This window comes from Podarcis melisellensis, assembly GCF_964234715.1.
Source record: "Podarcis melisellensis genome assembly, chromosome: 16".
Taxonomy (NCBI): Eukaryota; Metazoa; Chordata; class Lepidosauria; order Squamata; family Lacertidae; genus Podarcis; species Podarcis melisellensis.
This window is the reverse complement of record NC_138533.1, coordinates 25,496,845-25,521,685: the sequence shown is the minus strand read 5'-3', so window position 1 is coordinate 25,521,685 and position 24,841 is coordinate 25,496,845. Positions and strand designations below refer to the sequence as shown.

Genomic DNA, 24,841 nt, shown 5'->3' with positions numbered 1-24,841 from the left:
TGAGAGGAATTGTCAGGTGGAGTCAGATAGATAGTTGGGAATAATCAGTTTGAAGTTGTTAGGAACTAAGATTTAAGAAACTGACAAGAAAAATTAACTGAAACCATAAGCTTGTACCTGCATTTAAAAATAAACTTGATTATTTGTTTATGTTAACTGTCTGGACTCCGTGTGTCCCCGGGAGAAATGGGGTGGTGGCAGGGAAGAAAGTAATCACAGTGGTGGCACAGGGTCAATAGACCGTCAAACGTCCGGGGGCCCTGTGTGATCGCCACAGTGGACAAACGCCAGCTCCCTTGGCCTGAAAGCGAGATGAGCACTGTAACCCCATAGTCGCTTTTGACTGGACTTAACCATCCAGGGGTCCTTTACTTTTTTAGCTAAACTATTACTGATGAATTCTGCTGCCTTCGTGTGTCTCTCTTTGAACTCAGCACAGGAATTGCAGTCCACGCATCCAGCTATTCTGCTGCTTTCTGTCCATGCTCTGGAACTGCTGTACAGTGGTACCTCGCAAGACGAATGCCTCGCAAGACGAAAAACGCGCAAGACGAAAGGGTTTTTCGTTTTTTGAGTTGCTTCGCAAGACGATTTTCCCTATGGGCTTGCTTCGCAAGACGAAAACGTCTTGCGAGCTTGCTTCCTTTTTCTTAAAGCCGTTAATACCCAGGGAATCTGCGCTCCGCAAGACAAAAGAATCGCAATATGAAACAACTCGTGGAACGAATTAATTTCGTCTTGCGAGGCACCACTGTACAGAGGCATGGAGACAGATGTGTGTGAGACTGGATGTCCACACCAGCCCTGTCAAAGCCTGGGCTCCCATTCAGGAGGGCTGGGAGTCCTTTCCCCACCAACGCCCATAACATTAACATTGCAACAGACCGAAGAAACTTTAGTCGAGTTAATTTTATTGAGCGACAGCCATCTCCATCTTAGGTGCTACAGAGCCTAGGGTTAACCCAGAAGTGGCAAGTGGTCTCAGAGGTGATCCTTTCTATCTCCCTACATTCCCACATACACGTAAACACTCAAAATCCATCAAATGGCAAAAGGCAGGGCACCTTGGTGCCGGAACAGAAACTTCAATTCTTGCATGGCAAGGGGGAACTACAAGGTTCACCCGCTCCTCTCATGTACAATCCCAGCATACAACACACCCGGACTGCTGTAATGTCCACTGCCAACTGGGACAGCACAGTCACTTTGTTTTTTTAAAGAACGGCAAAATGGCATTGGATGCTTTCAAGCCTTCTTTGCCCCGCCGGCGCACCTTTGCACCAACGGTTCTACCCTAACCCACCTCCCCAAGGAAGTGGGGCCCGGAAGGCATGTCTACGGCAAAGCTGGGGCCGAGAGAAGGGTTCCCGCAAACAGCCGCCTCTTCAGCTCCATCCAGAGCAAGTCCTGTTCCTCCTTGGCTCGTGCCATGAAGCCTTGATTCTCCTGGGCTCTCCGGGAAAGGTAAGGGAGGACTTCGTTGACCGGCCCGTAAGGAACGTACTTGTACACAGGGTACCCCGCCTGACCTGAAGAACAAAAGAATGAGAGTTGGCGCAGGCACAAGACCTCAGTACAGGCCCATCCACAGTGCTGGATGAGCAGATTCGAGGACAAACAGAGCTTCAGGAACGCTGCATTCTATGCTTAAGGCAAAGGTGTGGAACTGGCATCCTGCGAACCTCATCAGGCCGGCCAGACTTTTGGCCCACAAGCTGGGTATCAGGGGTTTGCAAAGTTATGTGTATAAACTCTATTTTTTCATATATTTTTTTTAAGTTGGTAGTTTGCTCATTCCCTCCATTTCTTGGAGAAAAAAAATACAGTGGTACCTTGGGTTAAGTACTTAATTCGTTCTGGAGGTCCTTTCTTAACCTGAAACTGTTCTTAACCTGAGGTACCACTTTAGCTAATGGGGCCTCCCACTGCTGCTGTGCCGCCGCTGTGCGATTTCTGTTTTCATCCTGAAGCAAAGTTCTTAACACAAGGTACTATTTCTGGGTTAGTGGAGTCTGTAACCTGAAGCGTATGTAACCCGAGGTACCACTGTATTGAAGTTTTCACAGTACAATTCAAAGAAGCTGATCTACCAGAAATGATATACAAGAAATACAGTTGCACCTTGGCTCCCGAATGCCTTGGCAGTCGAACATTCCAGCTCCTGAACTATCGAAACCTGGAAGTGAGTGTTCCGGTTTTTGAACGTTCTTTTGGAAGCCGAACGTCTGACGGGGCTTTCAATTGGCTGCAGGAGCTTTCTGCAGCCAATCAGAAGCCGTGCTTTGGTTTTTGAACATCTTGGAAGTCGAACAGACTTCTGGAACAGATCCTGTTCGACTTCTGAGGTATGACTTTAATGTAGAAATAATGGCAGTGGCAACTGCCTGAAAGGTGCTGGAACTCAGTTCTGGCGAGTTCTGGCTGAAAAAAAGTTCTGGTTTAGGGGAACCCTTGGTTCATAGTGACAGTTCTCTAACTTGGGGGTCCGTGAATACACACATGCTCACTTACCAAGAGGGAAGGTGATTTGGTCACACATGCCCAGAAGCTGCCCAAAGTAGATCTTGTTCTCTGAAGGGTGGATTCTGAGATCTGCCATCCTGCATAAGGGAAGGGAAGAGGGGCAATTAAGGTCTATGCAAAATGCTGCCCCGTCAAGAGGCTTTGCTGGCCTGGGGGACAGCTGCCAAGAGGCACAGGGGCTACAATGTGTGTGTCCCCCCCCCCAATCCCCAGTACCTGCGAAGTGTGAACTTGACTGTGTCTTTGTTGTGGGAAGCCACCATCACGTTGGCCTTACGGCTGTGCCGGATCTCCTCGAGGATGTAATCCAGGCATCTGCAAGGAATCACAGTATTGTGGAGTTGGAAGGGAACCCCAAGGGTCATCTAGTCCAACCCCCCTGCAAGAGGGGATTGGAAATCATGCCATCGTTCATGAGCCTGCCTTTTCCCTCCTGTGGCTCTCAAAAATCTGAAGATGCACGTCACAGGAACACCAGAAGCTGCATTTCCACAGACCGTTGGGGTACATCTAGTTCAGTACTGCCTGCACTGGCTGGCAGTGGCTCTCCAGAGCTACAGGGAGGAGACATTTCCAGCCCAACCTGGAGGCGCCATTTGAGACTGAACCTAGGGCTGCCTGCATGCAAAGTTGGTGCTCTACCGCTGAGCCTCAGCCCTTTCCCTAAAAATAAGATTCTAGTCCACATGGTTCAAAAAAGAGCTTAATCAAATAGGAAACTGCCTTATACTGACTCAGATCCATCTAGCCCCGTACTGTCTACACTGACTGGCAGCAGCTCTCTGGGGTTTCAGGCAGATGATATGCCCAGCTTCAGCTGGAGACCCCAGTGGGGAATGAACAAAATAATAAGCAAAGCAAAAAAGGATTGTGGAGGGAAGAGGAAAGTGAGCGCTAAACAACAAGCCCACCTGTGGTACATCTCGCTGGTCGCTTGGTAAGTTGGATTGATTGGATCCTCGTAGCCCACTTCGGCTGCCCGGCTGCGCTCCTGCTCCATGTAGGCGCCTCTCACCAGCTTGGCACCAAAGTGCCAGCCTTCCCGGCGTGAGAGCTCCACGTCCACTGTCACCGTGTCGTAAGCATCCTGCTCACAGGGAGGCAACACAGAGAAGATGCCTGACGTTGAGTCAGACCAACCACTTTGCCTACAATCAGTACACTCAGTATTGCCCACACTGACTGGCAGCAGCTCTCCCAAGGCTGGGGATTGAACCCAGGACCATCTGCATGCAAAGCAGGTGCTCAACCACTGAGCTGAGATCCTGGTCCTCATGGTTCCCAATCAAAGAACAAAGCTCCTTTAAACTGAGTCAGGCCACTGGGTCCCTCTACCCTAGTGTTGCCTACACAGACTGGCAGCGGCTCTCCAGAGTTTCAGGGTCTGCTGCACAGAATCTCCTGCATTGGCCACAACCTTGCACGGATCCTGAGGATGCCCACCCCCACCCCCCACCATGTTGTGTGCAAGAGCAAGCCCTCTCGAACCCACTCCTAGCCTGGCGCCTCACCTTCAAGTAGCACTGGTAGGTGTTGAAGACGGAGGCTCTCTCCCGGTTGAACTTCCGCTGCATCTCCAGGGTGAGGCGGCTGATGGCTGGCTGGAAGTAGGTCTGCTCAGCATCCACCATCAGCCTCACGCCCGTCTCTACGGCTTTCTGGAAGCAAGCAAGGCGGAGGAGTGAGTCACAGCAGCACAGAGGACATTGCCAGAGGTCGGTTTTCTGCTACCTAACCAAAGCCACTGTCAGAGATGGTGGAACCTTTCTGGACCGGGGCTGCATTCCCCTTCTGAGTGAACTTCTGGGGCCACATGCTATTAGATAAATACAGTGGTACCTCAGGTTAAGAACTTAATTCATTCTGGAGGTCTGTTCTTAACCTGAAGCACCACTTTAGCTAATGGGGCCTCCTGCTGCCGCTGCACGACTTCTGTTCTCATCCTGAAGCAAAGTTCTTAACCCAAGGTAATATTTCTGGGTTAGCCGAGTCTGTAACCTGAAGCGTATGTAACCTGAAGCGTATGTAACCCGAGGTACCACTGTAGATTGATAGATGTGTGTGTGTATATATTTATAATTAAATTTCCAAAAACTTCACACAGACATATTTTTTTCTTTCGTTTTGTCGACTCCCTATAATATTTTCCACTGTGTTTTTTTTAATTCCTCCTGCTTACTGCACCCTATCTCTCCTCTTTTATATCATAACAATAATACAACAATCTCTCATTCCTTCTGTCGCCCCTAGTTCAAATCCTGCTCGTGAATTCATCATCCTGTAGTATGTAGTCTGAAAAAGGCTTCCATTCTTCCATAAAGCAATCGCCGTTAAGTTCTCTTATTTTAGAAGAGTTTGGATTTGATATCCTGCTTTATCACTACCCAAAGGAGTCTCAAAGCGGCTAGCATTCTCCTTTCCCTTCCTCCCCCACAACAAACACTCTGTGAGGTGAGTGGGGCTGAGAGACTTCAGAGAAGTGTGACTGGCCCAAGGTCACCCAGCAACTGCATGTGGAGGAGCGGAGACGCGAACCCAGTTCACCAGATTACGAGTCCACCGCTCTTAACCACTACACCATACTAGCGGTTAACTTGGCTGATTGGCTGATTTCAGCATAGTCCTTTACCTATCCATTCTTCTTTGGCGGGAACTACTTCATCTTTCCATTTTTGTGGGCTGTGTGCTATTTTTAATGGGCGCCAGCTTCTCCACCTCACCCAAACAGCCCATTCTCTCTCTCTCTCTCTCTGACCCAGGAAGAAGAGAAGAAAGCGATGAAAAACCCTTCCCAAATTCTTACCTTGGCGAGAACGTCCATCCTTTGAAGCATTCGCTTCATTTGGCGCTCTTCCTCCTCAGTAAAGCGAGAGAGAAGTGGCTCCAGCTGCCCTGTCTGGAAGAAAGGAAGACAATGAGGATGTGGGGCAGATTTTTTTTTTGGGGGGGAGGGCAGGGGATACTCATTGTCCCCACAGAAAGAGGATTCTACATGGCAGCAAATCACTCTGCCACCGTATCAAGGTTCTGAATAAAGCGATTTTTTAAAAAAGGTATCAGGATTCATAGAATTGTAGCGCTGGAAGTGAAAACACGTATACTCAAACCATTGGAAAACCCCAAAAGCTTTTAAGTGCTCCACCTTGCATGGGATTAATCTGTGCAATTTCAACCGCGCAAGGCTGAAATTGCTCAGGTTAAATGAGTGTAAGATGCAATCATATAGCACAATTTTTTTGGAACACTAAGGAACCCTTGTATATCCCAGCATGAACACGGACATGATCTGGAGCAACATAGCTAATTGCTCCCTGTGTTACAGAGGCTTGGCTGGTCTTTGCCACAAGTTGGGTATCTGGTTTTGCCAGTCCAGTGTTGTGGAACACTCTCTTAGCAGAGGCACGCTCCTTGCTTGCATCTCTTGGAGATTTTTTTAATGCAGTTGTCTAAAATCTCCTCCAAGTAGCTGATGTAATTTTGGGACTGCTTTGCATTGCTTTTAAATATCTTTACGATCCTGTACACCACCCTGATGTATTGTGAGACAGCAGTATGTGTGCATTATTATGAACAATAAATTAAGCACAGTTGTACCTTGGATCCCGAACTCCTTGGAACTCAGACGTTTTGGCTCCCGAATGCCACAAACCTGGAAGTGATTGTTGCAGTTTGTGAACATTCTTTTGGAACCCGAATGTCTGATGGGGCTTCCACAGCTTCTAATTGGCTGCAGGACCTTCCTGCAGCCAATCAGAAGCCGTGATTTAGTTTTTGAACGTTTTGGAAGTTGAACGGACTTCCGGAATGGATTCAGTTTGGCTTCCAAGGTACGACTGTAGTAGTACTAAATAAAAGAGAAAAGTGGTTTTGTAATTTGCTGGAAGCCACAGAGTGGCTGGGGCACCCTAGTCAGATGGATGGCATATAAATAATATAAATAATACATACATAAATTTATTATTACTACTATTAACAACATCCCATAGGTAATTGGATAACTATCTGCACTTTCCAGAAGCAACTGAAGACTTGATCCAACAGGATTTCCCAGCTGAATAAATGGGTCTACAAGCGTTCAACTTGTTAGGGTTTTTGTCTTGCTTTCAAACTATGTGCCATTTTTGTCTTTTAAAAGTTATCAGAAGGCAATTAATATATCAAAGACAATAGCAATAATAAAGAGCAACTAAGCAACTGATTAGGGATGCAGGTGGCGCTGTGATCTAAACCACAGAGCCTAGAGCTTGCCAATCAGAAGGTTGGCGGTTCGAATCCCTGTGACGGGGTGAGCTCCTGTTGCTCTGTCCCTGCTCCTGCCAACCTAGCAGTTCAAAAGCATGCCAGTGCAAGTAGATAAATAGGTACCGCTTTGGCGGGAAGGTAAATGGCGTTTCCGTGCGCTGCTCTGGTTCTCCAGAAGCGGCTTAGTCATGCTGGCCACATGACACGGAAGCTGTACGCCGGCTCCCTCGACCAGTAAAGCGAGATGAGCGCCACAACCCCAGAGTCGTCTGCGACTGGACCTAATGGTCAGGTGTCCCTTTACCATTTAAGGAACTGATTAATGTGCTTTGCAGCCAAAAGAGGGCGCCAGCCAGGCACCACCTCTGGGATCAGCCCTGCTGCAGATAGCTGCTACCCAGCCTGGTTTCTCCCTCGGCTGGAGAGGAGAGATTAAGGCACAGCTGGTGATATAGAAACTGGATGACTGTTAACATGCATAGACAGATCTAGTGCAGCCTTGGCGAACCAACTGGTCCTCAGCTACTTTGGATGAAGCCTCAGCCACTTATGGCATATGATAAGGACTGACAGAAGCTGGAGTCAAAAATAATAATTTATATACCGCCCATCTGACTGGGTTACCACAACCACTCTGGGTGGCTTCCTGCAAATTAAAACACAGAGAAAAACCTTTTCTCTATCCACTTCTTCTGTGCCATACATTATATGTTTGCCTCTATCATGTTGCCTCTTCCTAGTCTTTTCTCTAAACAAGCTATTCCCAAACTTGGGTCTCCAGCTGTTTTTGGACTACAATTCCCAGCATCCCTAGCTAGCAGGACCAGCTGTCAGGGATGATGGGAACTGTAGTTCAAAAACAGCTGGAGACCCAAGTTTGGGAAAATTCCCAAACACTGCAACCTTTCCTTAGAGCGGGAGACGCTCCAACTCTGTCAATCATTTCAGGTGCCCCAAGGATCTCGCTGCTTCATTTTTGATAGTGGGGAAGATGACAGGAAGGGTTATTTTTTCCAGCACCCTAAGGGACCTATGTATGTCCCCCCCCCCCGCCCCTCCTTCCAAGCCATTTACCTTAATGTTTGGAGTAAGCAAGAGTTTGGAGATCTCCGTCCGGGAATCAATTAGGCTGTTCCAGTCGAGCAGGTCCACTGTTCTGGGGGTGAAGGGAAGAAAGAGAAGGGAACTGTTGCAGGACCAGGCTTTGAAAGGCAGGTAACTTAACAACAATAATTTTATTATTTACATGCAGTCCATCTGACTGGGTAGCCCCGGCCACTCTAGGCAGCTTCCAGCAAAATATTAAAATACAGTGGTACCTCGGGTTACATACGCTTCAGGTTACATACGCTTCAGATTACAGACTCCGCTAACCCAAAAATAGTACCTCGGGTTAAGAACTTTGCTTCAGGATGAGAACAGAAATCGTGTTCCGGCGGTGCGGCAGGGGCAGGAGGCCCCATTAGCTAAAGTGGTGCTTCAGGTTAAGAACAGTTTCAGGTTAAGAACAGACCTCCGGAACGAATTAAGTACTTAACCCGAGGTACCACTGTACAACAATTCATCAAACATTAAAACTTCCCTAAACAGAGCTGCCTTCAGATGTCTTCTAAAAGTCAGAGAGTTGTTTATTTCCTTGACATTTGTTGGGAGGGCATTCCACAGGGAGGGAGCCACTACCGAGAAGGCCCTCTGCCTAGTTCCCTGTAACTTCGATTTTCGCAGTGAGGGAGCCACCAGAAGGCCCTCAGAGCTGGACCTCAGTGCCAGACTATAGGTCCATATAGCTCAGTATCACCCACACTGACTGGCAGCAGCTCTCCAGATTTTCACACAGGGAGTCTTTGCTAGACCTTCTGCACACAAAAGCGATGCTCTACGTCCAAGTTATGGTCCTTCTATGCAGACATAGGAAGCTGGACCTTAAGTGTCAGTCCATTGGGGCCACCTAGTTCAGTACTGTCCACTCTGACAGGCAGCAGTGTCTGTGCAGAGATTTTTTCAGGCAGGAGCCTCTTCTAGCCCTACCTGGGGATAGAACCTGGGACCTTCTGCATGCAAGGCGGTGGCTCTGTACCTGAGCTACAACCCACCCTGGCCAGAATGGGGAACAGGAGCCTCACCCAACCTCAGAAGTTCATGCAGGGATGTGTCCTTCCCAGACACCAAGATGCCTAAATCCACCCTCAAGGAAGGAGGGCTCTGGATTTTTGCAGCTGGAATTCATCATATGTTAGGGCTTTATTTTCACTAGAAAAGCAAGGCCTAAAATTCAAGGGTAGGGAATCATAGGGACCCTGATGGACTCCAGCTCCTATCAGCACTGATAGCACACAGTCAGGAAAGATGGGAGTTGGCATCCGATAGCACCTGGAAGTCCACATGGGGAGCATGGCTCAGTGGCAGAGGACTCCTTGGAGAGCTGCTGCCAGTCAGTGTTGACAGTATTGAGCTGGATGGACCACATGATAGAAAGAAACTCTGCATGTTCTATATTACCGTATTTTTTGTTCTGTAAGACTCACTTTTTCCCTCCTAAAAAGTACCTCAGGCTAAGTACTTAATTCGTTCCAGAGGTCCGTTCTTAACCTGAAACTGTTCTTAACCTGAAGCACCACTTTAGCTAATGGGGCCTCCTGCAGCAGCACCGGAGCATGATTTCTGTTCTTATCCTGAAGCAAAGTTCTTAACCCGAGGTAATATTTATGGGGTTAGCAGAGTCTGTAACCTGAAGCGTCTGTAACCTGAAGCGTATGTAATCCGAGGTACCACTGTAAGGGGAAATGTGTGTTCGTCTTATGGAGCGAATACAGGCTGTGCAGCTATCCCAGAAGCCAGAATAGCAAGAGGGATCGCTGCTTTCGCTGCGAGGCGATCCCTCTTGTTGTTCTGGCTTCTGAGATTCAGAATATTTTTTTTCTTGTTTTCCTCCTCCAAAAACTAGGTGCGTCTTATGGTCTGGTGCGTCTCACAGAACGAAAAATACAGTAGTTCCCTACCCTTGTGCTGACATTTTCAAGATTCGTTCTAACCCCTTTGTGTTAATGTCCCCAGATGTGCCAGCCATTCCCCACTGCCCCAGAAACAGCCCAGCTGATTCCCCAACATGTGTGTTGTCCTCCCCACTGCTCTACAAAGCCCCCCCCCATAGTCTTGTTCCTTGGACTCAGAAGTGAGGGGGCTTACCCTGACACGCCCAGCTTCTCGCCTGTGAACCAGTGCTGACTCTCCGCCTTAGTGGCAACCCCCAGCTTGGCCAGTGCTTCCTGCCAAGAAACCAAAACGAACCCATTTTAATGGTTGAATATGAATATTTAAGACATCGTTATGCTGTTTAGCGCTCCCCCAAAGGGATTCCAGAACAGCTTGACAAGACCCATGATCAGGTTTGCAATCGTTTAAAAAAAGAGGAACATGGGGGGGGGGGAGAAACACAACACAAAAGGAAAAAGGATTGAGGAGGGAGGAGGAAAAATGAAAACAAGACACCACTTCTGAAACTTACAAGGTTTTCTCTGATGTCAGGCTTACTCAGATACCCACTGAAGATAATTTCAGTGGGTTGACTGAGCAACCCAGCTGGGGTGGAAATAATTCAAGCATCTCTCAAGTCCTGCGTCATAAATTTATCTCCCCTCACCGTCCCCTCAAACCTTCTCCCTCGCACATGGTGCTAAGAGCGGCTTTGTAGGTGTGGACTTTTGAGCAGGGAACAGACACAGCTTCTCAAAACCAAGTTGGCTTTGAACAAAGAAGAGAGCCAGATTTTTGTGGATGCAGAGAAAGCTTTTGACAACATCTCTTGGAGTTTTATGAAAAAGAACCTACAGGGTATGGGGGTAGGCCAAGGTTTTGAAAACAGTATAGGTGCAATATACTCTGAACAAAAGGCCAAATTAATTGTAAATAATGTGGTTACGGAAGAATTTAAGATAGAAAAAGGGACACGACAGGGGTGCCCAATTTCCCCATTGCTTTTTATATCGGTCCTGGAGGTCCTGCTGAACATGATTAGAAGGGACCGGTTGGTTAAAGGTATACAGGTCGGAGCCAAACAGTACAAATTGAGAGCATTTGCAGATGACTTAGTATTGACGTTATAGGAGCCAGAATCTAGTACTAAAAGGGTTTTGGAACTAATTCAAGAGTTTGGTCAAGTGGCAGGATTCAAATTGAACAAGTTAAAAACCAAGGTTTTAGAGAAAAACTTAACATCGATTGAAAGAGAGAGGTTTCAGAATGAAACAGGTTTGACTGTGGTTAAGAAAGTGAAATACCTGGGGATTAACATGACAGCTAAAAATGGGAACTTATTTAAAGATAATTATGAAAAATGTTGGACGGAAGTGAAAAAAGATTTAGAAATTTGGTCAAATTTGAAGCTTTCCTTGTTGGGTCGAATTGCAGCTATAAAGATGAATGTATTGCCTAGAATGTTGTTTTTGTTTCAAACATTGCAAATTGTGGACAAGATGGACTGTTTCAAGAAGTGGCAGAAAGATATTTCTAGATTTGTCTGGGAGGGCAAGAAGCCCAGAATAAAATTCAAGATATTAACTGATGCAAAGGAAAGGGGTAGATTTGCTCTGCCAGACTTTAAACTTTACTATGAATCAGCAGCATTCTGCTGGTTGAAAGACTGGCTGCTTCTTGAGAACACAGACATCTTGGATTTAGAAGGTTTTAACAATGTTTTTGGGTGGCATGCATACTTGTGGTACGACAAGGTTAAAGCACATAAAGCATTTAAAAACCATATTGTCAGGAAATCATTGTTTAATGTTTGGATAAGATATAAAGACCTATTGGAAAATAAAACCCCAAGGTGGGTTGTCCCCAATGGAAGTGAAAGCTCAGAAAAAGCTCAATATGGAGGCCAAATGGCCGAAGTATTGGGAAATTTTGGAACAAGAAGAAGATAGGATGAAACTGCAGAGTTTTGAGAAATTAAAAAATAAAGTGAGAGACTGGCTTCATTACTATCAGATAATGGAGGCATATAATTTGGACAAGAAAGTTGGCTTCCAGGTGAAAAAATCAAAATTAGAAACAGAGCTGTTAGAACCTAAAACTAAGATCTTGTCAAAGATGTATAACTTGCTGTTGAAATGGAATACTCAGGATGAAACGGTGAAATCTGCTATGATTAAATGGGCACAAGATGTTGGACATAATATTATGTTTGCTGACTGAGAACAGTTATGGACCACAGGTATGAAGTTTACGGCATGTAATGCCTTAAGAGAGAATATTATAAAAATGATTTACAGGTGGTACATGACCCCAGTCAAGCTTGCAAAAATTTATCATTTGCCCGATAATAAATGCTGGAAATGCAAAGAAAATGAAGGTACATTCTTCCACCTTTGGTGGAAGTGCCCAAGGATTAAGGCTTTCTGGGAAATGATTTATAATGAAATGAAAAAGGTATTTAAATATACCTTCCTGAAGAAACCAGAGGCCTTTCTCCTGGGCATGGTCGGCCAATTGGTGTCAAAGAAGGATAGAACTTTATGCATGCTACAACAGCAGCAAGAATACTCATTGCAAAGTACTGGAAGACACAGGATCTACCCACTCTGGAAGAATGGCAGATGAGGATGATGGACTATATGGGATTGGCAGAAATGACTGGCAGAATCCGAGACCAGGGAGAAGAGTCGGCGGAAGAAGATTGAAAGAAATTTAAAGACTATTTACAGAAATATTGCAAAATTAATGAATGTTAGAATGATGTCGGATAGAAATTAAGTGGTTTCCAGCTGTAATGCTTTAAGAGAATATGGAAAAAAAGATTTAGAAATAGGTTAAAATTTATTGATAAGGATTTGCTGAACTAACAATTTGAATTGGAATACAAAAAAGGGAGGTATGAGGTGGTCTGGGCAATAAGTTAATGAAAAATAAGTAATGGAAACCTTATGTGTTTTTAAATATTTTTATTTTTTGTATTTTTGTTATTTTTTTTCTTTTTTCTTTTTATTGTATTACTATTGAAAACTTTAATAAATATTCTTCTTTTTTTTAAAAAAAAGAACAAATAAGAGAACCAGAAGGGTTTTGCTGCAGATCTCCTGAGGCCCAGAAGAGCTCCCTCTTTCATCAGAGACTCACCACAGCTTTGCGCACCAAGACAGGAATGTGAAAGCCAGGGGTGAATTCCAGAAATAGTCTCTCGTGCCTCCCCCCTCCGCTCCTTTTACAGAAGAGGAATGAACCCCCTGCCAAATCTCACCCAAAGGTTTACTATAGTTCAGGCTCTTGTTTCTATCTAACAGGCGCCTCCAGGAAAATACTACAGATGACGCATGGCAGCTGAAAACTCCTCACACCCTCGGTGAGGAGGTATGATTTTGCTACTGGAACTAAGGTATGATTTTGCTACCGGAACTAATAAGGCATCAATAATCCATCTACTCTAGGTAAGGGGACCTCAGCTTGTTTCAGGTTCAAGTTTGTTCTTTGTCTGAAGCCAAAGAGAGAGCATGCTTTATCCCAGAAAAGGAAGAATGGATACAAAAACTTATGGATCATGCAGAAATGGTGAAGCTTATCGGGAGAATAAGAAATCAAGGTAACAAACTTTTTATAAAAGAATGGAAATGGTTTATTGAATATTTACGGATAAATTGTAAACAGATAAGAACATTGGCAGGATTATTGTAATAACCTGCAGTTTCATAAGAGTATATATTTAAAGATGAATAAATGAGCAAATTAAGTTAATGTGGATATGCAGAAGATATTAAAAATAAATTTAAGGAGCCCCAGAAAGAGGGGGAAGGAAGTCAAGTTTTGAAATGTCAAATTGATTGTAAAATCAGTGAAGTGTACAAACCTGAAATGTGTGTGTGTGTGTATCTATATATATCTCTATCTATATACGAGAGCGTGCTTTTTCTTAGCATTTTTAACCTTTTGGTTTTAAATGTTTTGGCTTTTTAAAAAATGAATAATGTTTATTGTATTTTGCTTGGTGCCCAGTTATTTGCCATGTGGCACTTGCACGCTCCGCCCTGGGATCCTCCAGTGACGGGCTGCCTGATCAACCCAGCCAATAGAATCACAGAATTGTAGAGATGGAGGGGACCCTGAGGATCATCTAGTCCAACCCCCTGCAATGCAGGAATATGCAGCCGCCCCGTACGGGGATCGAACCTGAAACCTTGGCGTTACCATCACCACACTCTAACCAACAGAGCTAATAAATGAACGAATCAGAGGTTCAAACGTGAAGAGGTCTTTTCTGCAACCTGAGGCCCTCTAGATGTCTTGGACTACAACTCCCACCAGCCCCAGCTTCACACGGCTGCATGATGCCAGGGCTGATGGAAGCAGCACGGTACCGGCTGGGGGCTGATGGGAGCTGTAGTCCAAAATGGCTGTGCTGCCTGGGGGCTGATGGGAGTTGTAGTCCAACAACATCTGCAGGGCACCAGGGCTGGGGGAAGCCTGGCCTAGTACCTTTCCGGAGGAGCAGCGAAGGCTGGATTTTGGAGCCCAAATGCTGCCCCTGATCTCAGCCCCCTTTTTAACCGCAGAGAAATGAGGCAGGGTCCTCTGGAAGAAACTCCATCAGCCCCCGCTGCCCCCCCCAACCATCCCACCAGAGCACGAAGACTCACCTGCAGCTTCTCCACCTCCAGCTTGGTCTCCAGGGCAGCCAGACCCACCTTGCCCTGTTCGGCGGCCAGCTGGTGGAAAAATCGCCTCCATTTCACCAGCACCTCTGAGAACTGAAGCTGGAAAAAGGAGAAGAGGGAGGGAGAGAGAGAGAGGAGCGTGTCACTTATGTGCCGGCATCTTCAACGTGGCCTTTCCAGGGGAAAAAATCGGAACTGCAAAATTTCACATGCACATTTTGTCGGTTCTGCTTACCAGGAACTGAGGCCTCCCCAGTGCTGTCAGCTTAATGGCAGAAAAGCCGTCTTCCGAACTGCCACCTGCCAAAAAAAGGCAAAGCATGGTCACCTTCTTTGCCCCTTCCTCCATGCAGCACCCTGTGGGGGTAAGCCTGCATTCCGTCCTCAAAACAACCCTAAGAGGTAGGCCAGGCCAGGCCGAGATTAAAATCCAGAGTCCGGTGGTCCATATCGGCTGCTTTTAGCCACGACATCACATTGGGCTGCTTTGTGTATCACAATTACTAAGATGCTGTGTTTATTGCAGAGGCAGCTAGCCGTTTTGTGGACAGCGAGCCACATTCAACGTTAGCCAGCTCTCTGGGGGCTCCAAGGCAGCCACAGCTGGAGCGACCACAGGCAACCCTATCTCAGCTGTTTGCATGCCTCCTATGTGGCGTTCCCAAAGCAAAGGAAGGATTGGACTCTGATTAACAGAATACACACAAGGCTTGACCAGCAAGACTCTGGGAGGGGTGCCAATAATAATCCCTCTCTCCACCCCCTGGCCCAGATCGTTTTATTCATAGAATCATAGAGTTGGAAGAGGCAACAAGGGCCATCGAGTCACACCCCCTGCCAAGCAGGAAACACCACCAGAGCACTCCTGACATATGGTTGTCAAGCCTCTGCTTAAAGACCTCCAAAGAAGGAGACTCCACCACACTCATTGGCAGCAAATTCCACTGTCGAACAGCTCTTACTGTCAGGAAGTCCTTCCTAATGTTTAGGTGGAATCTTCTTTCTTGTAGTTTGGATCCATTGCTCCGTGTCCGCTTCTCTGGAGCAGCAGAAAACAACCTTTCTCCCTCCTCTATGTGACATCCTTTTATATATTTGAACATGGCTATTCACAAAAGAACTTTTTACACAGTGTTCATAAGAACCAATCAGATTTCCTCTGAACATTTCAAAACCCCACGTGGGACAAAATCAGATCAGAAGAAATTCTTCTAACTACAAAGAAACTTATTTCCTACTTGAGCATGCATATGTAGTTCAGAGTAAATAAAAGAGGAAGCAAGGAGGAATGCTTTTAGGAAATTCTGGAGGTCATAAACAGCAATAAACAGGAGGGAAAGGATGGTAGGGAAAGTTTAGGCATCTTTATCACCTCCATGTGAAACTATTTCCTGGCCCTAAGATTAACAAACTACATCAAAGTAACCTACTACCTTTATGCACTGAGGATGCCTGATGAAGCAACTGGCCTGTGTTTCAGAATGCTTATACGTGCCTGTCAGGTGTAGAGAAATCAGAGATGCAGAAGCTTGTGGGATTTGATCAGAAACTATTGTCAATGAATCGAACCCAGTCAATGCAATGCTTTCATCGTGGACACAATGGCTCGATGCATATTTTATAATTCCTCATAGTAATCCCATCTGATCACTACATCCTAAACCAGGGCTTGTTTGGTGTTCCTGGTGCAAGGTAGGTGTGAATCAGCTATGTGTGCTTAAACACTGCTCGTTCACTGGGAAGAGCAAACCATAGTTTACTGTGACGTGAAAAAAATCAACTCCTTGGCTCTCATACAGGTACTCAAGCATGGCTGATATGAAGTGGAGTTTACACCATAATATAGCAAGTTTGATTTCTGGCTCATTTCCCCAAGCAACCCGTTGGCTGTCCAACTAGGCTGCTGCAAGAGTCGGTGCAGGATTTATTATGTTACTGTTTCCCAGAGGGGCTTATCCTGCCTAAAGGAACACCCTCCCATCAGATGTCAAAGCGATAAATAACTACCTAACATTCAGAAGACATCTTAAGGCAGCCCTGTTCAGGGAAGTTTTTAATCTGTGATATTTTACTGTATTTTTGGTTTCTATGGAAGCCGCCCAGAGTGGCTGGGGAAACCCAGCCAGATGAGCGGGGTACAAATAATAAATTAATTATTATTATTATTACCAGAAGCCTCGATGCATCGCAGGAAGGTGTCCATGTGCCGGTCACATTTGGCTTCATCCGCATAAAAGTAGGTGCGGGCGCTGATGACCCCGTCCCGCCGGTCGCCAAACTTGCGGTGCACGCTGTAGCGCTTCTCTCTTTGTTCTGGGGTGGGGGGAAGAGAGAGAGAGACAGGACAGGAAGTGAGAGCAAGTAGACTACTGCAATGAGCTCTACGTGGGGCTTCACTTGAAGCCAACTTGGAAACTTCAGCTGGTCCAAAATGCAGCCACTGGATTACAGGGTTCCATTTGGATTTCATTTATCCCCCCGTTTGAAAATAGCTGCACCAGTTCCTTTCTAGGCCTCTTTGACACTTGAGGTATACATTCCTAGCACCCCCCTCTTAGTCTTAGGGTTGTTAGTTGTTTTAAATAGATGTATAGCTGTGTTTTCTGCTGCAATCTACACTGGGACCTTAGGACAATTTCTGGAATGAAGCAGCTGCCAAGAAATCACTTTGATGCTGTTGGACTAGGCTGAAATGGCAAAACTGACCAGAAAGGCTCAGGAACCAAGAAGACCAAAATTTCAAGAAAGAATGGGGAAATTTTAATAATTTATCAAGGAGACCACTGTGAGCAGATGAAAACATTAGCAGGATTGCAATAACACTTGTAATGTAGCAGGCACGATGGAGTTAGAGTTACGGTATATAAAACATGGACTATTGAAAAAGATGTAGTAGAACAACAACAAGGACTGGGAAGAAACTCCCTGCTTGAACCCTGGACAGATGCTACCAGTCAGAGGAGACGATTCTGAGCCCGAGAGACCAATGGGACAACTTAGTATAGTGAAAGGCCTTCGTTTGGTGGCAGCATAGCTGCTCCACCTGCCCAAAAGTCCTGGGCTGCCTCTGCCAATCAGTGCAGATACTACCTAGCTAGATAGACCTTTATTTTAGTAAATAAAATGGCTGTGTGGTTTTTGTTGGCCTTCGGGTCGCCCAATTAAAAGGAGATTCCTCTACACCAGGCATAGGCAAACCCGGCCCTCCAGATGTTTTGAGACTACAATTCCCATCATCCCTGACCACTGGTCATGTTAGCTAGGGATGATGGGAGTTGTAGCCCCAAAACATCTGGAGGGCCGAGTTTGCCTATGCCTGCTCTACCCGAAAGGAAATACAAAAACGAGGTTGCTCCATTTTTCTGCCATGGGAAAAATTCACATTAATGAAGAGCCAGGGGGTGGGGGGGTGGGGAGAGGGGGGAGCGATCTGGAGAATCAAGACACTTGGCAGGGGGAGGAAGAGAAGGCAAACACTAAGGACTAGAAACATAACATGAAAGCTGCTTTACTTACTGCCAGTCTCCTTCTCAAATGCAGAGGTACAGGAGCTGAAACAAATAGATGAACACAAACCTTATTTCAGCAACCAGAGGCAGGCAAACGGTAGGTCTCTGTGTGGCTTGCAGATTTCTGACACCCAGTTGTTTAAACGCAGCCTCCCTCCCCCCAGCTAATCTGCTGCCTCTTCCAGATGTTGGACTCCAGTTCCCATCAGCCCCAGCCAGCACGGCTGATGGTCAGGGATGATGGGAACTGTAGTCTGACAGCATCCAGAGGGAGCTAGGCTGGTGAAAGCCTATTGTACATTAGCAAGAAGGTGGCTTCCTTCACCCCTTTTCTAAGTTAGCCTGCTGAGATCAATAAAGCTTGGTGGGAAATCCAGGAGTGGATTTTTGCACGAGGGGTCTGGGTGCACAGCTCTAGTGTGGATCACTTCTCATCCACTTGTGCTTGGAGGACCTTGTGGTTCTAATGAAACAATAACGTAATAAATCCTGCAAGCCTGAAGTGTGCTCGCCCCTGTTCTTTGCAGATTCGCCCCAGGCGACTGATGAGTCACTGCAAATAGCAAGTCCAGCCAAGCCATGTATGGGAGAGTGCAGGCAGGCTTTACGCACTCCAGGCTTGGTGTGGGAGCAGCCAGCATGCTGCTGTCAGTGAAAGCCACAAGTGCCTAACCAAGGTCATCAGCAACATGCAAATCTAGCATGCTCTGAGCTGCTACATTTGAGTTGCAATCGTATAGCCCAGGCTATAGGATTGCACAATAAGAATCAGCTGTTGCACAGTTTGTGCACTGAACTCCTCTGCTGTGCAGTTTCTAAACGCTGCTGCCCCATGGTGCAATTTGTGGACAGAGAATGCTAGATACAGCCCACTAAAATCAAACATGCTCAGGATAACCCTACCACTTGGCCTTCCATCATACATGTCATCTCTTTCATCTGTTCCACACCGACTTGCATTTATTCGTGCAAGGTTCAATGTTTTTCCATCGAACCTGCTGAGCCACAGATTTTCCAAGGGTTTGGTGTCTCCGCTATGCGAGTGTGACGGGAAAACAGTTGAATCTCTTCCACATATAATGTTCAACTGTCCCTTGCATAGCATAGCCAGGACTAAATTCCTGGGTCCTGCTTTACTGCGCTTGGTTGGCAGGCCTGTTGAGTCACATGCCGCACTGCTTTTGCAGGATACAGATCCTTCTGTAACTCTGCAGGTGGCGAGATTCCTGAATGCGGTTATCTCACATACAAAAACCACCAAACAACAACAACAACAACAAAAACTAATTGGACAGTTATGATGAGAGTGCATGACGGATCTCGTCTCCAGTTCTCTTTTTTCTGTGAACCGTCCCTTGGATCTTTCTGGGCCCCAAGCTGTTATTTGTCACTGCTCAATGACCCACCCTTGCATCGTGGTGTTCCCCTTCTGTTGTTAGATGTATTGGTCTTTATGCTTCTGTGCTTTTATGTTCGTACATACTTTATGGGCTAATAGCCGTATAAATAAAGAATTTGAAAAAAATTTGAAACATGCTCAGGGATGCACTCATCTAGGCTTTGCAAACAAAATGACAACTCTTCCCCACCCCCATTTAACTTTTCTCCTGCTTGCTCAAGCACAAAAGTTCCCAAGTGGCCGGGATTCCCAGTGCTCGCAGCCAGCTTTTCCGCTCTGCAGAACGAATTCCAGAACGACAGGAAGTGTGTGTGTGGGAGGGGGCTGCAGTTATGAAACAGCAGGAAAGAGTTAAAGGAACCAGCGAACTCAAGTTCACTGGATGGAAGTCTGCCTTACAGGGAGTTTGCAACCCAAGCACTCGGCCGAAACCTGACCTGTTCCATTATTGTAAAGGTTGCCCCTGTGACAAGGATTAGCGAGGCTGGCTGAGCTCATAAGCTTGTATCTAAGCAGAAGGGAATTTCGGACGGTGGGAGAAGAGGAAGGGAGGCAGATTTTAGAGCAAACTTTAATTAGGCAACATGGAGCAGTTTAGTGAAAGAGCACAAACTCTGAACACAAAACATCTTGGGTTCACTCCCCAGCAGCTGACACTAAGCAGCCTTATACTGTGAGTCTGTGACAAACCACTGGCCCGTCTCAGTATTGCACAGACCAGTTTTTCCCTAACTTGGGCCCGCAGCTGGTTTTGGACTACAATTCCCATCATCCCTGACCACTGGTCTTGCTAGCTAGGGATGATGGGAGCTGTAGTCAAAAAACAGCTGGAGCCCAAAGTTTGGGGAACACTGGTCTATACTGACCAGCAGGAAGGATTTTAGGTGGAGATGAATGGGAAGGACAGAGGGAGAAAAACTTATCCCTATGTGCTCTCCATGCCATGCCCCATTTTAAAATGCAGCAGCACACAGTAGCCATCAATTGCCTCAGCCTCCCTGAATTTGTCCAATCCTCTTAAAGCCAACAAGCTGGTGGCCGTCACTGCCTCCTGTGGCAGGGAGTTCCGCAGTTCAACTATGCAGCGCATTAAGAAGTCCTTACTTTTATTTGTCCTGAATCTGGGATAGCTCAGCTGGTAGAGCATGACACTCGAAATCTTAGGGTTGTGGGTTCGAGGCCCACACTGGGTGAAAGATTCCTGCACTGCAGGGGGTTGGTCTAGATGACCCACAGGGTTCCTTCCAATTCTACAATTCCAGAATTCACCTTCCTTACGGGTGTCCAGGTTCTAGAGAGGGAGAAAAAGCTTTTCTCTATCCACTTCCTCCATGGCATGCATGATTTTATAAACTCTTCTCCTGCTGCCTCTTACTTGCCTTTCCCATAAACCAAAATGTCCCCAAAGCTGCAACCTTTCCCCTCCCCACAGGCTCCCCAGCAGGGGCTCTCACACAGCCTCTGCACATGTTACAGGCAGCTGCTCTGTTTGCGTAAGGGACCCGCCTTCCCATCAGCAGACCAAAGGAAAGGGGAGGCTTGCCCCCATCCAATCACGCTGCCCGAGTGTTTGGATTTCCTCCCCTCCTTTTGGCAAGCCCCAAGGTGCACATTGCGTACCAAGCAGAGAGAGAACAATCTACCTTGTGACGCAAAGGCAGCTTTGGTTTCACCATGGCCTCCTGCCAAACAGCTATGGGAACTGGGTTCACAGCCTCATAGAGCTGGTAGGGACCCCAAGAGACCCCCGAGCCCAAGCCCTTGCAAGGTGGGAACCACAGCTGAAGAATCCTTGACAGGTTGCCACCCGACCTCTGTTTATAGGAGAGTCCAAGGTAGTCCTTTCCACTGCCACACAGCTCTGAGTGCTAGAAAAATATCCCGAACGACAGCCTCCTATCTTGCCATTTGAATCTACTGGTTTATGCCCTCCCCTCTGGGAGCATCAGAAAACATCTTCTGTGGGACAGTCCAGAGCTTTCCAAACTATGTGTCAGCTGCAGCATGTAGCCGTGTCATGCAAACACTCCCTGCGCTCCTCTCGGGGCTGGAAAGGGGTAAGTTTAAGCTCCGGTTTGCTAGGAAAACCGAATTGCTGTGTCGCAAAATGATGCACATCTGAAAAGTACGGAAAGCTGTGCTCTAGTTTCAGGCACTGAGCAAACATACCTGAGAATGGCAAGGATTGAACTTGCACACTAAGCAAGTGCTCTTACCTCCCCCCCCCCGCTATACAGTGGTACCTTGGTTTTCAAACGGCTTAGCTGTCGAACAAATCAGCTCCCGAACACCGCAAACCCAGAAGTGTTCCGGTTTGCGAACGTTTTTCGGAAGCCGTGCCTTGGTTTTCGAATGGTTTCAGGAGTCAAACGGACTCCCGGAATGGATTAAGTTTGAGAACCAAGGTACCACCGTACAGACTACTCATCCATTGAGCTCAGCACTGCCTACACTGACCGGCAGCCCCTCTCTCAAGGTTTCAGGCAGGAGACATGTCTAGCCTTGTAACCTGGAGATGATGCTGGGGACTGAACAGGAGACTTTCTATGAACAGAGCAGATGTTGTATCACCGAGCTACGGCACACCCCCGTCAATCATCTCTTTGGCACGGCTTGTGTTTCCAAAAACAATCCATGCAAAGCGTATTTGTTTTCCTCTCCACCCTGCCTGAAGCCTCGAGATACGTTTGCAAGGAAGATAAGTTTGCTGAGAGAGACAACACACAGGAAAAGGAGCAGGAAGAAAGGGGTAGGTATGAACTTGGCCGTTGCACATTGCTGAAATAATTGTCTTGTGGATCTCTCTTCCGGCACTGTCCCCTGGGCAGCCCCAAACATGCACACCACCTGGATTCCATCATCACTCAGCCTGTCTTCGGCTAAACATCCCCCCAAACCGGTCCTCCTCCTCCTTGCTGTGGGGCAGTTTCAACCCGTTGCAGCTGCCTCCAGCTGGGGAAACCACCCGCCAAAACCACTCCTATCTTTCAGCAAAGGTGACAGAGCAAAGTAGCTGACCTATCCCTTGCAAGCAAGTCAACACTTGGAAATTACATAAGCCACTTCTTCCCCCCAACCAAGGACACACACACACCTCTCTCATGCAAAGCCAAGACCTCTTTACTTTCCTGCCCTCTGCCTCCTTCCTCTCACATTTCCTTCTCATGCAATGCAACACGCCCAAGGAAGGAAGCTCCCGTTGCAACATCGTAAGTGGCTTGAGCCCAGCCACACACAAACACTCCTCCAGCTGAGCCGCCACAAAGCAGCCTCTCACTCACTCCAGTTCCTTCTTCTCAGCCTCCTCGGTGGTCAGGTCCTCTTCCACGCTGTAGTCCAGCACGGAGCCCACGCCGCAGGCGCTGTAGCGCCGGATGAGAGGCTTGATGGCCTCTTGGTCCTCGCCGGCCACAAACTGCCCGTAGAAGGTTAGTTTCATCAGCTTCTCAAAGAGCCACTGGCCCAACAGCTTCCGGCTGAAGCTCATCAGCTGTAGGACGCAGAGTCAGGGGGTTAAAATGGAGGAGGAAGCAGAAAGGCAACTTTGCTCTAGAAAGGGCCCAGCTAAACTTTCGAAGGCATACTAGGAGTCATTGGGGCTGCAGCCACAGCAGGGCTGGCGGCTTCCACGAGCATTTATTTTCACAAAAACTGACATGCAAGCCATCTAGCTTTTTCACTTGCACATAGGTCAGGGGAAGAGCAGATAGCATTACTTCACAACTGCTCAGGAAGGGGAAAAAAAAAACATTTTCAGGACTTGGGGTTGGGTGGGGACAGTGACTGAAAGGAAAGGTGCAAATGCTTTGAACAAAGACATGTATTTTAATATAAACCTACAACATTCAGGGTTTTTATTGTTCCCCATTACCCACTTCTAACAAGGCAACTTGGGACACGTCTTATTTCATTTGTAGCCCACCTTTTTCTCCAAGGAGCTCAAGGCGGCAAACATGTTTCTCCCCCGCCTCATTTTATCCTCACAACAACCCTGTGAGGTAGGTTATGTTGACAGGGGAAGGCTGATACCCTAAAGCTTCATGGCCAAGTGGGGAATTGAACCCTGGTCTCCCACTATACCACACTCGTCACTGGAGGCTGCTCTGGTAGGGCAAATGCAGGTGCTGTCCCACCAGTCTCAGCTGCCACCACCCCACCTTCCTTTTAACTTACAAGGAGCCCGAGGGGGGCTCTACCTGCCATTGGCTCTGGCGCCACCTACTGTCGGTCTCCCTACCCTCTACCCTACCATTCCTTATGGAGCATCAAAGGGCAAGCAGGTTCTCATGGCAACAGCCTTTGTGTGAGAGGCATCACACACAAGGAGAGTGGCCGGCAATGGGAAGGAGAGAAAGGGAACGAAAGATGGAGAAGGAAGCAGAGGTGACAACTTGAATAAAATATGGGGGGCGGGGAGCCCCGTATAATCGATCACAAGATGTGGCACATGTACACTAGCTAAATGGCAATGCCCACCAACTTTGGGGTTGCACAGATATTTAATGGGGGGGCCTGAAGGGACCTCGGTCCCTAGAAGTTGGCTCCTACGGAAAGAAAGAAGGAAGGTAGGAAAGGAAGGAAGGAAGGAAGGAAGGAAGGAGAAACAGAAATGGAAGGAAAGGGTGAGAGAAAAAAGAGAGAAAAAGAAAGGAATTGACGAAAAGAGAGCGGAGAAAGAAATGAATACTACTGTAAAGAGATGAAAGGAAAGCGAAAGCAACGGAGCGCGTATCCTGCGCGGCGCCCCGCGCTCGACCGCCTCCTCACCTTGTCGCCGTGCTCCACCAGCGGCTCGAGCGAGCAGAGGCCGAGCACCAGGAGCCCCCGGGCCAGCTCGCCGCTGCTCTTGCTCCGGAAAGCCTCTTGCGCGTCCGCGAAATCCACCGCGGGGGGCGGAGGCAGCGGAGTCGGCGGCTGCTGGAGGCGCGCACCGGAGGATGAGGCTGGGGGCGGCTGGGCAGGGTCAGCCAAAGGCTGCTCCGCAGGTGCCGGCGCCGGAGCAGCGGCCGTGGCAGAACGCGGACAGCTCCGCGAGGCGAAGGACTGGGCTGCGCGCAGCGCCAACAACGCGCCTTTGGAGGTGCGACAACGCCCGGCCATGGCTGCTGTAAAAGACGGCGCCAGAGCCCCGGCGAGTTTAAATAGGCTCCGTCGTCCTCTGGCCACGCCCACCGCGCCCTTCCATTGGCTGGAGCGCACGCTTGGGGGGGACACCGCCCTCCGGTGCCGCGCCCACTCGCTTCTGGTTGCCCACCGGGCAGCTTTCTTATTGGTTAAAGGAGACTCGCCCCTCCGCGAGACCACGCCCACCGCGAGCCTTCTGTAGCGCAACAGACCCGCTTGACGTTTGCTGCGCTTCACGTGATTCTGGATTAGAATGCGTAGCTTTAGGACCGGAACCCAAGCAGACTCGCCTCTGGCATCTGCCAGGACGTCGTCACCCACCTGGAAAACTGCATCCCTGCCTCATAGGAAAGGATTGGCAACACTTTGCTCTATCTATGGACCAGGGAAGGAGCTGCTGG

General features: G+C 47.6%; 1 protein-coding gene across 1 annotated transcript; it reads right to left on the bottom strand.

The window, feature by feature from the left end:
- Nucleotides 1-894: 894 nt before the first annotated feature.
- On the bottom strand, nucleotides 895-24,436 carry PRODH (proline dehydrogenase 1). The gene is made up of 14 exons (XM_081892409.1): nucleotides 24,084-24,436; nucleotides 22,598-22,806; nucleotides 17,925-17,959; nucleotides 16,578-16,721; nucleotides 14,644-14,708; nucleotides 14,391-14,507; nucleotides 9,952-10,031; nucleotides 7,840-7,921; nucleotides 5,327-5,419; nucleotides 4,035-4,181; nucleotides 3,435-3,610; nucleotides 2,740-2,838; nucleotides 2,512-2,600; nucleotides 895-1,529 (listed from the first exon to the last, which is right to left on the bottom strand). Exons 1-14 carry the CDS (start codon nucleotides 24,414-24,416, stop codon nucleotides 1,336-1,338), a joined length of 1,863 nt encoding a protein of 620 aa, XP_081748535.1. The 5' UTR covers nucleotides 24,417-24,436; the 3' UTR covers nucleotides 895-1,335.
- Nucleotides 24,437-24,841: the final 405 nt, after the last annotated feature.